This window comes from Carassius carassius, chromosome 33 (assembly GCF_963082965.1).
Source record: "Carassius carassius chromosome 33, fCarCar2.1, whole genome shotgun sequence".
Classification (NCBI taxonomy): domain Eukaryota; kingdom Metazoa; phylum Chordata; class Actinopteri; order Cypriniformes; family Cyprinidae; genus Carassius; species Carassius carassius.
In genome coordinates, this window is record NC_081787.1 from 18,141,658 (window position 1) to 18,156,404 (window position 14,747).

Genomic DNA, 14,747 nt, shown 5'->3' on the forward strand with positions numbered 1-14,747 from the left:
TTCAGCATCATTGCTCCAGTCTTCAGTGTCACATGATCCAGTCTAAAATGCTGATTTGCTGCTCAAGAAACATTTCTTGTCAATGTTAAAAATAGTTGACAGTGCTGCTTCATATATTTGTGTAAACCATGATACATTTTTGATTAATTAGACGTTTAAAAGAACAGGATTTATTTGAAATAGAAATCTTTTGTAACATTGTAGTAGTATTCGTCAAGTAAAAACATATATATTGATTTGAATGCAAATATTTGTATTGGTTTACTTGTAGAGGCCTTAAAGAGACAGAGTAGGATGAGCCATCAATTATACAGTGTTGTCCTGGACAGCAGCCAATTTTTTGATATATCTGACCTCTGACTGTGTTTGACCAATCAGAATCAATTTTTTTAAGAGCGATGTCAAGAGCATAGAGTTATAAAGGGAACAATGTGATAAGAAACATTTGCATTCAAATTGAGATCTCTGAGTTTTAATTGGTGCTTTTGGCAAATTTGACCTAAATATAAGACATTGTTGAGATTTCTGTAACTCGCATCTGTTTTCTGGAGAAAAACCTAAGAAGCAAGAGTCTCTTTGTCATATTGGAGAAACATAGATAGAAATCTATTATTTTTCTTGGAGGCATGTTGTTTTCAGTATTTCTTCTTATTTGGACAGTTCAAATGTTGATGTCGACATCAAAATGCTTCTTTCTCCAGATCATGCACAGGGTAGTTTGTCTTATCGCATTGCGTTTCATATTGCAACATCAGATTTATTTCATCCAATCAAATTTCAGAGTGATATTTTTTTTTCTGGCAATTGATGGAAAATTCGTACATAAATATTTCTCCGACGAGAAACTGAATTTTGCTTTATTTATTTAAATGTTTATTTACTTATGTTGCTATGACAAAGAATTTATTTATCTGTAACTGCTGGCTTTCTATCGAGCATCCCAGCAGATAGTGCTGTGTTTTATATCACATTTTGTTTCATATGGCAACATCAGATTTGTTTTCAGATTCAGATTTCCTCTCCACCGCTGGAAAAGTTTAACAGTCACTGCTTTCACCTCCATGGGTTTGTTTTTAATAAAAATCTGAAAAGTCTTTTCTTGTTTCATTCCAGCTGAGGGCCGTCTGGAAGAGAGATGCGGTTACGTGACGGTTCACAGCAAAGCTTAGAATGAGTCGGTTAGTTGTCTGTTCTCGTGTGTGAAGCTCATGACAAATGCTCTTGCATGCAGGTGTTAATGAGAGTTAATGTTTCTCTGTGGCATGTCATATGAGCGTCTAGGCTTTATATATATATATATATATATATATATATATATAATGTGTGTGTGCTCCACCGGACAGCTGTTCATTTGAACCTTGAAGGAGAAAGAGAGGGGTGGTCGGTGATAAAACTCCATCAGAAAATGCTGATTTGAGCAAAAACATTCATGCACAACTGCAACCTTGTGCAGCTTTACACACACACACACACACACACACACACACACACTTCTGTTTTGTGTGATGTCAGAGACTCTTACATTAATCTTGTGCCAGCTGTTTTCTGCCACTATTACCATTGTTTGATTTTCAACTAAAGTAATAGTTGAGATGCATGACGAGAAGTATGTTATCAAATATTCCAGACTGGTCGTTGAAAATATTGATATAGAGTATTGATCGATTTGACTTGATAGGTATCAAATAAAAAAATGCATTGCAATTTAAACATATATAAAGTTTAAAAGTTTTAGGTCAATATTTTATTAAAGACATCAATACTTCTTCAAGGATTCGTGACAGTAAAGTCTTTTGCATTGTTCTAAAAGATTTGAAATAAATGTTTTTCTTTTTAACTCTGTATTAATCAATTAACCCTGAAAAAACAATCGACGTTGATGATAATAGAAATGTTTCTTGAAAGCAAATCAATTCCCCAATTTTGATTATTTGTTCACATGCTTAATAAGAAGTTGAACTAGTTTTGAAAGGGAGAGACTGGTCTTGTATTATAGACCGACAGTCAGTTCATCACATACTGTAGGCCTTGTTTCTGTGGAAGAAGGAAGAGAGAGAGAAAACAGGGACGGAAATACTATTTCTAATAAAAGACTTCCAGGACTATCAAAGCAAGTGGAAAGAGTGTTGGGTAAAAAGAAGAAAAGACATCCTTCATGTGAGCTGTCACTATTATCAGGGCGTTTGTGCCTGTGTGTTTATACTTGGATTTACTGATCAAGCAGAAATGCCTCTTATTCTTTCTTCCTTTGGACATCTGTCCCCAATACTTCCACTTTGTCTCACTGATAGTTTAGTGACTTATACAAAAGAACCCCAATGTAACTGTAGTAGATGGGGTTTAATGGATAGTACACAAGTTTGAGTCTGGTTGGGGTTTATTTATTCTGTCCTTTCAATAACAAGTGGCAAAACCAAAGTTAACATAAAATCAAGGATTTTTTTCTATGTAATTTGATGGGAACAGGGTATTCAGGGGAAAAAAATTTAGGGACTTGATTTTATCCATATGGAATCAACCGTGAAAAATGTCTTTGTATGGCAGGAGGTTGAAAGATAAGTGGACTTGATAATGTCATTCAAAAACAAGCATATTTTCAGAGGCAGAGCTACAGTAGTTTTAATTTTGATGAAAGATTTTTTATTTTAAATAATGTGCATCGATTAAAAACTATAATTATATATTGTTTAAATGTAAAGCATTTCATGCAATGTTAAGTACTTATAGTGACATATTGGCATATATACTCAAACAAAATTGATGAGTGAAGCTGATTGGATGGGCTCAGAATGAGGTTTTTCACTGTGCTGTTTGTGAGCGGCAGTTCTGAGGTTTCTGTTAACAGAGCATTCAGCTGTGAGTCGCTCTTGGACATGTTAAAGTTTCCTTTTGTGTTCCTGAGTCCACGTGAGCAGAATTACAATGTGCAAGCATGTGATAAGAAGTGAAAGTGTGTGTGTGTGTGTGTGCTTGTGTGTGCTTCTGTAGTGTACATTAATTGTATAAGGACTGTATGTGTGTTTTAGTCAAACCATGTAAATGGTGAATAAAACATTTGGAGTGTATGTGTCTATGAGAGAGCGAGTGAGTTTGTGTGTGCGTGTGTGTGTGTGTGTATGTGTGTGTGTGTGTGTGTGTGTGTGTGTGTGTGTGTGTGTGTGTGTGTGTGTGTGTGTGTGTGTCAGAAGCATCTGGAGACGAGAAGGTGTGATTTCACTGGATGTGACAGAATGAAGTACTGATCTGAAGAAAGAGAAGGAGGAGAAAAACACAGATGGAGCCAGACTCAGTTAAACAGTGAACGAATGGCAATAACATGTTGTATTCAGTCCAAATCTGTACCTGAAGTCCTTTGTTTCATGAGGATTCCTCTTACTGAAATGTTATATGATTTTTGAAATTTCACCCTTAAAATCAAAGGAAGGAAATATTAAAACATATTTTGCATAAATGAATAAAGACAGTTTTCAACAAAAACTAATTTTAGGACAATAAAGTTTTATTTTTTATTTTGTTCATCTAAGTATAGATGTAAATGTGTTTGTGTGTATTTAGTAACCAGATAATAAAAAAAAGTAAAACATTCAAGTGCATTACAGTAATGAAAATAAATCGAAAAGGTTAAAAAATAGGCATTGTTTGTTATTTCTAATATATTTTTCATATTTTCTCTTTGGTTTTGGTCTTTTTTGTTTTTCTTTTGTTTCTGTGTCTTAACATTAAGCTTGAGGTGCAATATAAAACAAACTCTCTGTAGCAGCATTATTATTGTTTGTGTGTGTTTGTGTGTGTGTGTGTGTGTGTGTGTGTGTGTGTGAACTACACTAAATGTACTGTATTTTTATTACTGCTCCTAGTTCACAATATTGGGCTTGTTTCTCATTGCTAGATGGAATACTTTACGGAGGTAAACTGCAGGAAGATGAGCCCCATTAATCTCTCACATGTTCTTTCGTTTCTCACTTCTTTCCTCTTTCCCACTCTTCTATTTGCTTCTTTTCATCCTCCCATCTGCGTCTGTCTCTCAGCATGTTTCCCTGCATTTTCAGCCGTAATGCCTTCTTTCTTTCTCTCAATTTCTCTTCTGACACAATCCATCCCTCCCTCCATCTGTCCCTCTTCTTTTCTTTTTCCAATAATCTCTCTTTCTTCTCCCCTTGTCATCTCAGTCAATCTCACCTTCACCCCAAGGAATCTGTATTGCTCATAGTTTGCTCCAATTATGTTACATTTTTGTGTCAGATAAATTCCTCAGGATAAATAAAAACAAAACAAAAACAAAATGATTTTTGACATGCAGAGTGTACAAAGTGTAAAATGAACGGGGAAGGAACCAACACCCCCCCCCACACACACACATCCCAACCCCCCCTACCCCCCCCCCCCCCCCCAAAAAAAATCAAGCAAATATGTTTTGTATGTTATATATTGTGTTGTTTTTATTTAAATCATTGAAAATCAAAGCATTGCTCATTGCTGTCTATGAGAAACAACTGAGGTAGTAAAGAGAAAAAAATCTGTGCTTTTTCTGTCCTTTGGGCAAATCTGCTTTTTTTTCTGCTCACTCTTTGTCTATTTTCTCCGTCTGTAGCATCAGCTCCGAAGGTGAAGCCCATGGATTCTCAGTGGCTCCTGGAAGGTAAAAAGTTAACACTCAAGTGTGAAGCTGTGGGCAACCCAAGCCCCTCCTTCAACTGGTACAAAGATGGCAGCCAGCTTCACAAGAGGAAAGACGTCAAAATCAAATCCAACAAGTAAGACACACACACACACACACACAGATGCACAAGCAAACACACTACTCATACGCTGGCAGAATTATTCTTGGCATCAGAGGCATTAAAAATACATCTCCCATCAACTCGAGCAGAAGATTGTCCCAGTTTGTAAATAGACTCGGAGACTTTCAGAGGGTAGAGAGATGCAGACGTCTTGTTAAAGGAGTAGTTCACACAAAATGAAAACTCTTTTCATCATTTACTTGCTCTCATGTTGTTCCAAACTCGTATGATTTTTTTTTCTTTATAAAATTATGAAGAACGTTCACGCTGCTTTTCCTCATATAATGAAAGCGGTACCAAAAACAAACAAAAAAAAACATCTTGATGGTGCCAGAAAAATGGTCTAAAATTTCTAAATCTAAAAGATATTTCATATTCATTAATATTTAATTAAATAGCAAAATGGCTAATTATAGTTCATGGGAAAAGACAAAATTATTGAATGCATAAATTCACATACTGTAAATTTTAAGTTTGTCAGTAAAATTTCTTATGTTTTTGAATTAATCTCCTCAAGGCTATATTTATTTGATAAAAAAAAAATTATAATTTTTTTTTTTTAACACATACACACACACACACACACACAGTAAAGACAGCAATTTTCTAAAATAATATTCTAATAAAAATGTTTTCTATTTTTATATATTTTAAAATGTAATTTATTCCTGTGACGCAATGCTGAATTTTCAGCATCATTACTCTAGTCTTCAGTGTCACACGATTCTTCAGAAATCAGTCTAATATGCTGATTAGGCATTTAAGAAATATTTCTTCTCATCATTGATGTTGAAAACAGTTGTGCTGCTCAATATTTTTGTGAAAACCATTTTTTCAACAAAGTTGAAAAGAACAGCTTTTATTTTAAATCGAAATCTTGAGTAACATAGTGCCTTTACTGTCAATTTTGTTCAATGTAACATGTTCTTGATGAAAAGAAGTATTAATTCCTTTAAAAAAATAAAATAAAATTGTGAGAAGCCCAAACATTTGAAAGCTAGTGTAACTTACATTCACGTTTACTTTGCATTTGTATTATTTTGTGCAGGTGTAGGCTGTAATATTACATTTATTTTGAAAAAAGCAAGTCATACAGGTTTGGAATGTCACGATATTGAGTAAATAATGAAAAACTTTTCCTTTCCATCTCAAGGAAGCTTCATCAGTGAATTTTGGGTAACTTCCTCTTCATTGCTTTTCTCTGGCAATGGGACCGTAGGTTGCTGGTGTATCTAAGGGGAGAGTGTGTGGGCCCGAACACGCAATACTTTCTCCCTCAGTGGCGTCTGTAGGTGGAGAATGGAATAAAAAAAAAAAACATATGACTAAGTTTATATACACTTGGGGTCTAGATAAACTAGTCTTCAGTGAGAATTGCATAATCATGCAAATGTCTTACAGGAATGCGGTGTTTCATGAAATGGGATAAAGGATCGAATAAAAAGTTGCTGAGCGCTGCATGTTGCAGTAACATTGCATCAATGTTATTTAGCCATTCGTAACACAAATCAATAGTGCACATGCAGCTGTATATTCCATCCGTATGTCACGGTCAGTCCATATGTACAGTAGCTGTTCAGTATGCCGGGAAGGAAACATACGGAAGAATTCAGGGCATTCCGTGACTCAACGGCCCTCTTCTGTTCTCCGAGAAAAAGTGCTGAGACGCACAGAAAGCAGATCACTCTAACAGGATTGCCTGTTCACTGGCCCCTTGTGTAATTTTGCAAATGTGTGTGTGCTGAAGCTGCAGATCTACAGCCATAGAGACACGCACTCGCATCCGTACACACACTTATGCCGATGAACTGTGAGTGAAAGAGCTGACAGCGTGGACAGAGATGGTTTAATAATGATGGAGGTAAAGTAAGGACAGAGGAATTTCTCTGCGTCCTGCTGCAGAGCGAGATCCTTCAAGAGCTTTGCTCCTCTAATGAGCTGTCCACATCCTGACCTGAGGAGAAGGGCAGATAGACAACGCGAGTATCACATTGACACCACTAGAGACCCCACGCACCATGTGATGAAGCCAAGTAGGACATATTCCTGGACCGACATCCTTTGTTGGTCCTGGAACAACATTCCTATAAAGAAATCAGGGCTAACCCTAAGTCTTAACTTGAAGTCGGATGTGGGATATTCCTATACTCTGTAATTAGAGGTCTTCACGGGTCCAAAAATTTGTGCCCGGACCCCGAAAGAGACCCGTAATGTACTACACTGAACCGACCCGGACCCGTCTAATATTTCAAAAGCTGGACCCGGACCCGTGTAGATACGAGAAATGCCTACCTGGACCCGACCCGGACCCGTATATTATTTGAAAGCTGGACCCGAACCTGACGTGAAGACACAGACCCGACTGGACCCGATTGTCACATATTCCACTTTAAATTGCTATTACAAGTCAATAAACATATTGCGAAAAAAATACCTATATCTTAATTTAAGGAGCCATAGTCTCTCGTCCTTGTACCTGACTGCCTGTGATGCATTATAATCCTCAGATAAGAAAGTTATCCATGTTGTTCCGCTCGTTATTCCAAGTAATAGATTCGGACCCTACCCGGACCCGGCTGATCATTTAAAATATAGACCCTCTGATCGAAAAGTCGATTTAGATGACATTTGCTAAATTACTAAATACAAATAATAAGTACACTACTGTTCAGAAGTTACAGGTTTGTAAGGTTATGCATATGTTTTTATGCCCACCGAGGCTGCATTTATTTAATCAGAATAGAGTAGAAACAGTAATATTGTGAAATATTATTACAGTTTAAAATAACTATAAAAATAGTTTAAAATAAAATTTTTTGCTGTGATGCCAAGGCTGATTTTTCAGCATCATTACTCCAGTCTTCAGTGTCACATGATCCTTCAGAAATCATTCTATCAAACTGAAGAAACATTTATTATTAACAATGTTGAAAATAATTTATTTTTTTTATTAGGATTCTTTCATGAATAGATAGTATTAATTCTGTATAAAAAAAAATTGACCCAACACTTTTGAACGGAAGTGTAAATGTAAAGAAATTTTATTGTCCAATGCTCAGAGGCAAAATGTTAATGCTAGTATTTGGTAGGTGTAGAATTATCAGCAGCGACAACAATTTACCATATTTTATACACCTATCTCTGCAAACCTTTGCTTATTAAAAAAGTTTTATATCATGTGATGTGACCTCATCTTGGCAAAACTGTTGGGATTTCTGCATCAGTTTCCAATGTGCAAGTGACATTCCATTGCACTTTTCCAAATAAAGTGTTGGAAATTTGGACTGATCCTACAGTCTGATTGGTTGATAGCGATGTTGTTCTAGGCCCAACAACATGGTGATCCAGGATCATGTCCTTCTGCGATAAATAGCAACTACAGAAACTTGTTTGTGGAGATCTCAGTCTACATTTCTACTGATGCATTGTTTTTCTCTCCCACACCATCTTACTTTTATGTCTCTTTTTCAATCTCTGTCCTCATATACCTTGATGTTTTTCTCCATTGTTCTCTTTCTTTCTGTGTCGGCCACTTTTGTGCAGGAAAAATTCAAAGCTTCACATCAGCAGAGTGAGACTGGTGGATTCTGGGAGCTACACCTGTGTGGTGGAAAACTCGCTGGGCAGAGAGAACACCACCAGCTACGTCAGCATCCAAAGCAGTAAGAGCTACATTATGTCCCATTATCCCATTGTCGCAGGAGACCAGGGCTTCTTCTTATAATGGGGCAGATTTTACTGTGTGTGCTTTGTTTACAGCAGATGTGCTTTGTGAGGTATCTGGACAGTGAGAGCAGACTGGACCTGTCTAGGTTGCTAGCTGGTTTCCAGCTTAGTTGCCCAAGTCAAAAGAGTCCACCCCTCTATAATATGGTTTTGACCCATCCTACAATATACAGTAAGCCTATAGGATTGCTTTTCCTGTTTTATCATCCATTAGGCAGTAAAATTGTAAAAGCGCACAGCCACAGGATTTGAGGCAGCTTTCATGTCTGTTTTGTGAGTTTGGATGTTATTGTGGAGAACACACCTCTCTCATCTGCTGTTTTACTCACCGATCCCCCCACCTGCTTAAGTCTCTGGAGTATATCACATCAGCCGGAGGCGTTTGATGTGCCGTTAGTGTGTGTGTGAGCTCCATCCAGCCCATCTTAAGGGCAGTAATGGTTGAGTGGTTTGAGATATAGGGTCTTTCTCTCTCTCTCAACTTTGTCCTCTAGCTCTCCACCAAACCCCTCCATTATCTGATGTGTCAGCAGGCTCTCGTAGACACAAAGAATGAACGAATGACTGAGAGAATGAAGATAAAAGAAGATAAAAGAATGAATGAAAGAATAAGTAAAGGAATCGATAGAATAAATTAGGGATTGTGTGTGTGTGTCTGTGTGTGTGTGTGTATGTGAATACACACATAAAAAAAAAAATACATTTTTGAACAAATTGTGCAGCCCTACAAACAAACACAGCAACCTTGGAGCTTACAAAAACCAATTTAATCCTTAAATATGAATTATTTTGAGCAATTAAATTTTTCCTCCAAATTGTGCAGCTAGTGAATTATCAATGAAGATGTATGTAAATGATGTTTTTAGTGGATTATACATTTTAAAAAAAATGAAAATTTGTAGTTTTTTATTGTGATTCTACAACTACGGAGACCCGCACATGACATACAGGAATAAATAGTAGGCTAAATCGTGTGAAAGATTTACTAATTAATTACCTCAATGTACTAAACCGTGCACACGATTACTATTGCGTTCCCTCGATTTACTATTTCGTTCACTCGATTTATAAATTGTGCACACGATTTACTAATTCGTTCCCTCGATTTGCTAGCAAATTTATTATTAAAATTATTTAGCAAATCAAGGGAACGCAATAGTAAATTAAGGGAACACAATAGTAATCATGTGCATGTTTTAGTACATAGAGGGAACGAATTAGTAAATTGTGCGCACAATTTATTTATTTTTTCTTGCATGTCATGTGCGGGGCTCCGTATACAACAATAGAAATTGCATGACTAATGGTGATTAATATAGTCTGTGCTAATATCGTAAGTGTTGTTTTAACGATGTCTGATCTGACATTATCGAGTAAAACACACACACACAGTGCACACATACACTGTAATTTAGTCTATTAAAATGCATTTAGACTGCCCATAAGATTCAAAATAAGAGGAATATTGGTAATTTAATATAAATCACACTAAGAGTGCCATTTTTCCTCCAGATAATCAGCATCTGATTGATTTTATACAAGCTTAATAAAGTTATTAAGTTACTTACATTTCAGTTGCCTTATTTTGCTGTACTCCGCCAATAGGTTGTTTTCACTACATGTCATCAATCTGTAAGTCGGCCATATTGGTGGCACTGAATGTAAATAATGCCACTGAACCAAACAGGACTCATGCATAGGCTTGGTGAAAAAAACGTAAATAGTTCACTATGTCGGTATAAGAAACAGAAGGAACAATTGTCGGGTCGTCAGTCCATGACAAAAGAGCCAAATCTTATGGCTCTTTACCATCTATTAACTTTAATTTTTCAAAATATCACACCCTTTCCTGCTTACTAAGTCCTTCTCTATATGACTTGAGCAGGTTTTTCCACAAATAAGTAGAACAGCTTTATCATTAGTGCATTAGCCATGCAGTCCATGCTGTTGTTTACATCTGAATATCTCCAATATGGCCGCACATTCGGGTAACTGTCCAAACTGTGACGTAGGTGCAAACGCTCTGTGAAAATAGTTCCAAACAGATTTTTCATGTTTTTTCACAGTTTTCATGGTTTTATGTTTTAAACAAAAGATTATTCATGCATTTGTAACTGCTGGTTTAATGCATCTCCCCTCTGAGCTGCATTAAACAGTCTGTAATGAATCTGAATGCCACTTCAGTTGCAGATTCCAGAAATGCTTATTTTGGAATGAAAGAGTCTTCGTACCAGATGAAGGGTCTCTTATGCTCCTCTATGCCCCGCCTTTCTGAAACGCGTGTGCTCTGATTGGCCAACTATCTATTGCATTGTGATTGGCTGAATACCTCAAGCAAGTGTTGGAAATGTTATGCCCCTTACCAGGTTCAGGAAACTTTCCTCCATAAAATGTGCAATATTTGGGTTGTACTGTTATGGAACAGTGTTTTAAATAAAACTTCCACGACTGATTTCTGGTTGTGTCCTGTTTTGGTGATAGAATGAGGCATTTTAGGAAGGCATGGATGAGCCTTCACTTTTATAAAGAATATCTCTTTGGATTTGAGAATTAAATTTTCGGTTATGTATTTGCTCATTAATTGATTTTGGTTAATGTTTAACCCCCCCAAAAAAGTTATGGAATGTAGCTTTAAAAGAAACAAAAGTCCAGTTATGAGATATAAACTCAGAATTTATAAAATCATAAAAAGTTGCAATTACCTCCTAACATATTTTTAATCCCATAGAAGAAATAAACTTCCGTAATGAATGAAGAAAGGAAGGAAGAAAGATAGGAAGCAAGGAATGTCTCCGTCTGTATGTGTGTCTCGGTTTGTTCCTATGTTCTAAAGGGGTATTTGTTTTATTTAATTAGCTGAGCTCTATTTTTATAGTTAAATCAGTGAAAGGTAAAAAGGTCCTTTCAGGATATGTGTGTGAGAGATTGAGAGAAAAGGTCTGTTTACATGTGCTGTATACTTGTCTAGTGTTTGGGAGTCTGTGAATGTTTGTGTGCTCGGTGGATATCTGCAGATAACTCTCTCTGCCTAATGAAGATAAACTGTGTTATTCTGGCAGATTCTGCACTCCAGGAACAGTGAACATTTCAGTCCATAAACGCACAGATATCAGCTATATATAACAGCACAGACACCCAAGAGACAAAGAAAGAGAGCGAGAGAGATGCTCTAGTGCAGCAGTTCTCAATTCTAGTCCTTGCATACCATGGCTCGGCATATTTTGCATGTCTCTCTTATTTAACACACCTGGGGCCTGTACCATAAAGCTAGATTAGCTGGCTAGCCAGGTAAGTTTCAGGTTAGTTTGCACCAATCCTGGGTTTTAGGTACCATGTAAGTGGCTTGGCTATTAGCGGCATTCATTGCCATATTAACTTACACTCCATGGCTAACCTGCTCTGGGGCAGGTAATGTTCTGGGTTAGAGATCTCAAACTGAAGTTGGACCAATCAGATGTGAGAGAAGTGACACATGTCTGACACAAAGTCACTCCAGTTTATCTTGCTCCAAGTTAAAGGTCACTAATGCTAAAAAAAGAAAAAAATTGGCTGGCTTTAATGATAATTACTGAGTCATTTTATGATTTATATAGTTATTGTGATTCATATTATTATTATTATAATTATTATTTATCTTTTACACACAAGCAATTTTAGTTTAACAGTTATAATAAATTGTTTATTTTAAATAAATATTAATGTATACAGATCATGTAATATAAATAAGCTGTAGTATCAAAAGATTCCATTGTTTAAAAAATAAAAAATCTGACCTTAGATGTTCGAGTCTCTATTACTATATATTTTCAAATGCATAAACGAAGTTAACAAGTTTCACTTGTCACTGCACTGATAGAGCACGGTTATTTATTTTATTTGTCCTTCTTAATTTTTCATATGACGCTTAAATTTGTCATTTTCTTCAATCTCTTAACCTTTAGCAAAACCTTGAACCTTTAGTTTTAAATCTAGCTGGGTTTCTCGCAAGAAGTAAATCAAACTTGCTTTGTGTTGCAAGGCTCGTTTTGGCTGTTCACCAGTGATGTCACACATTCATGTGCACACGCTCCACAAACTCAGGATCAAAGCCTGAGTTGACAGAAAGTTGATGAACAGCATCATGGTACCAACAAAGCTGGATTGGAGAGGTTTGGTTTTGTCAACTCAAAAATAATCCTGTAACTCTGAATTTGTTCAGTTACCATCATGTTACAGCAGCTAGTTGTAAATTCTGAGTAAATTCAGAGTTACAGGATTATTTTTGAGTTGACAAAAGGCCCCGGATTCAGATCATCTCGTTAGAAGAGAGCTCCATGCATGAACTGTGTCCAATTGACACGGTCCCTACACAGTGTTCTGTGCTCCCTACTCCCTGCACACAGAAAAACACTGAAGATTCATTCACGGATTTGTGCTTCACCATGGTCTGCAGTGTCTTCACACACAGATGAAACTTACTAGATAAGTGTGAAGTGTGACATAATATATCTCTTTAAATAAATTCACGTCTCACACACTTTAATGACCTTTGAACAAATACGCTCCCTTCGAATTTGAATCATGGTGGAATATAATGTCCACTTTGCAGGTGACTTACGGTCGAATAGAACAAACATCTGAAGTGATAAGAGATAAATACAAAATGTTCAGAGCGGTGTTACGCGAGGACTGGAATTGAGAACCACTGCTCTAGTGGCCATATGGGGGGTCACCAGGGTAAATCTCTGCAGGATTTGAGAACATATAAAGTAAAGGTGTGTGCCTGTGTTATTCTTAAAACAGGTCAAGAACTTCACTGGCTAAAGCAGAACGTCCTTGAGGACGGGTGTTTTAGGAGAAGTCTGTGTTTACATCTTTGTGTATATGTTTGTGTGTGACGTGAGACCCATTCGGACTCTGCCCGCTGAATTCTTCATCTGCAATGCCAAGAGCCTGTCAGATACAAGAGCCAAGTGTAGCCTACTTGACGCAAAATACAAACACACACACATTGACAACTATTGACACTGTTTGTGCTCTTTAAAGAACAGTGCACCCAAAAATGAAACTTCTGTTTATTATTATTATTATTGTAATTATCATTATTTACTCACCCTCATGTTGTTTCTTGAAGAACACATTTGGAGGTGTGACGCAGAACGTTCATGCTGCTATAGATGGTCTATATGGGTCACATGCTATATTCCAATTCTTTTGATTTGTGTGCACCAACTTAAACTGTTGTTCACTGATAATTGTCCACTTCATAGACTTAAAAATAGAGATAAAATGCTTGTTTTGATTATGACCTTAATCATAATCTTATCACATTACAGTCACTTCTTCTGTCTCTGAAATAATAGACAGTCTGAGAGCAATATAATCTAACAATATTACAGCCTAACAGTCACTATCCAATCAAATCTCAATAGAAGTGCCGGACAAAATTATTTTGCAGTGAATATTTTATTTTACTCAGAGAAATATATAATGGAAATAAAATGCATTGCAGGTTTTGTATAGTGGTGCTACACATATTTGTATGGATGAGTGCATCTCACAAAAGGCACATGGACACAGGTCATGTTAAATTAATGATTCTGGATCCAGAGTCACTGATGAGATAAATGAGAAATGAGTCCACCGTCCAGAGCTCAGCTCTCCTGCCTTCAGGTTAACGAGTCTGACGCAAACGCAGACATAAAACACACTCCTGCACACGCTGCTCTGCCATCCACCTCTGCCCAGCGTCTGTCAACTTCTACCTGTGTTCACTTCACAGTTTGTACGGTATATTGTCTACTGTTTACAAATAGTTTGTGAAATAGATGCTATACACATGCTATACACAGTATTAAATAGTGCAAAGTGTACAGTCGTGGCCAAAGGTTTTGAGAATTACATAAATATTGGAAATTGGAAAAGTTGCTGCTTAAGTTTTTATAATAGCAATTTGCATATACTCCAGAATGTTATGAAGAGTGATCAGATGAATTGCATAGTCATTCTTTGCCATGAAAATTAACTTAATCCCCAAAAAAACCTTTCCACTGCATTTCATTACTGTCATTAAAGGACCTGCTGAGATCATTTCAGTAATCCTCTTGTTAACTCAGGTGAGAATGTTGACGAGCACAAGGCTGGAGATCATTATGTCAGGCTGATTGGGTTAGAATGGCAGACTTGACATGTTAAAAGGAGGGTGATGCTTGAAATCATTGTTAACCATGGTGACCTGCAAAGAAACGCGTGCAGCCATCA

The 14,747-nt window shown here is 36.7% G+C and overlaps 1 protein-coding gene across 4 annotated transcripts in view; it reads left to right on the forward strand.

Annotated features, from left to right (window-relative positions):
• Positions 1-14,747, forward strand: part of LOC132113898 (pro-neuregulin-2, membrane-bound isoform-like) — a 73,893-nt gene that overhangs the window by 24,575 nt on the left and 34,571 nt on the right. For all 4 annotated transcript variants that reach the window (XR_009425225.1, XM_059521948.1, XM_059521946.1 and 1 more), the window contains exons 2-3: positions 4,592-4,754; positions 8,325-8,443. Coding sequence is in view for 3 of the 4 variants with exons in the window: in XM_059521946.1 (XP_059377929.1) it covers positions 4,592-4,754; positions 8,325-8,443 (282 nt within the window). In the remaining variant the exon portion in view is untranslated. The remainder of the gene's footprint in view (positions 1-4,591; positions 4,755-8,324; positions 8,444-14,747) is intronic.